Here is a 1084-nt window from a genome sequence, read left to right as displayed (position 1 = left end):
TGGAGGCCCGGGACACGGCACGGGCCAACCACGGCTCCACGTTCAAGGCCTTTCACCTGCCCTCGCGAGCCGGTCTGCGGGATCCGCTCTCCCAGCCGGACAGCAAGGTGCGGAGGCCGGTGGATCCTCGTCTGCGGTCCCCAGGCCCTGGCGTTGCTGCAGTGAGCTTCCCCCGGTCGCTGTTTGGGATGGGGATGTGGTTTTTGGGGCTGGTGGCTCCTCTTGCTCCCTTTTCCCCTTTGGGTATCCCCGTGGATACCCTGTGGGCAGGGTCTCTCTTTGCAGCATCCCCCGAGCCTTGAGTTCAAAACATCCTGGGTGGGTTTGACAGCCCTGTGTCAGTGACACCCAACACTTCTGCACTGTGAGAGCCCTGCTTGCACTGTTAGTTACCGTCGAGCATGCAAAACTGTAATCATGTGTGGAATCTGTCCGTGGATGGTAAACCCGGGCGTGGATGTACTCAGCTTACGGCATCAGCTAGCGCGTATCTTAACGCTGCAGTCGTGTCTTGAGTCGCCAGCGTAGCTGTGAAGCCGATAATTTTTACCCTATGACAAGATGAAATCAGTGTTTGTTTTTTTTTATTCTTAATAAAACTGCCATTGCACCCAGCAGAGCGGATTTTCAGAAGGGGCAGGAGAGCAAGTGACACTTGGGCTGCCTTGTCAGACCAGTGCTGGTCTGTTATTACACCAGTCTGCTTCATTAGTTTATAATGATGCCGCTGGGGAGGAGCTGTAACTTTTCACGTGCCGCTGTAGTTTTATCGCACCCGGGGTTTAAGATTGAACTGTGCTTTCTTCTAATAAAAAGCTCCAATCTTCTCACACAGTTTTTACCCAACAAGATCAGTGGTTTTGCTTGCCCTGCTGGAAACGCATCCTGCGCTCTCAATTACAGCCCAGGTAAGACATCATTTTCTGCCTTGGAGTGTGATATATTTTTTTTTTTGGCTGTTCCCTCCCCTAAGCGGCTTGGGGAGAAAGATGTAGCTCTTTATTGACTGCTGCCGTGTTTCTCTCATGCAGGAGTCCCCTGCCCCGAGAGCTACCGGGCAGCAGGGGAACCTCGAGCCTTTGGT

General features: G+C 53.2%; 1 protein-coding gene across 1 annotated transcript in view; it reads left to right on the top strand.

Annotated features, from left to right (window-relative positions):
* Positions 1–5: 5 nt before the first annotated feature.
* SENP1 (SUMO1/sentrin specific peptidase 1) overlaps positions 6–1084 on the top strand; it is a gene marked incomplete at its 5' end in the record, with an annotated part of 16709 nt that continues 15630 nt past the window's right edge. The window contains 3 exon segments of the mRNA XM_009705282.1: positions 6–107; positions 836–908; positions 1032–1084. The exon segment at positions 1032–1084 is cut by the window's right edge and continues 21 nt beyond it. Of these exon segments, the coding sequence (XP_009703584.1) occupies positions 6–107; positions 836–908; positions 1032–1084 (228 nt within the window).

This window comes from Cariama cristata, unplaced genomic scaffold (genome assembly GCF_000690535.1).
Source record: "Cariama cristata isolate BGI_N322 unplaced genomic scaffold, ASM69053v1 scaffold22148, whole genome shotgun sequence".
Taxonomy (NCBI): Eukaryota; Metazoa; Chordata; class Aves; order Cariamiformes; family Cariamidae; genus Cariama; species Cariama cristata.
The sequence above is the reverse complement of the archived record's forward strand: the minus strand, read 5'-3'. Positions and strand labels throughout refer to the sequence as shown.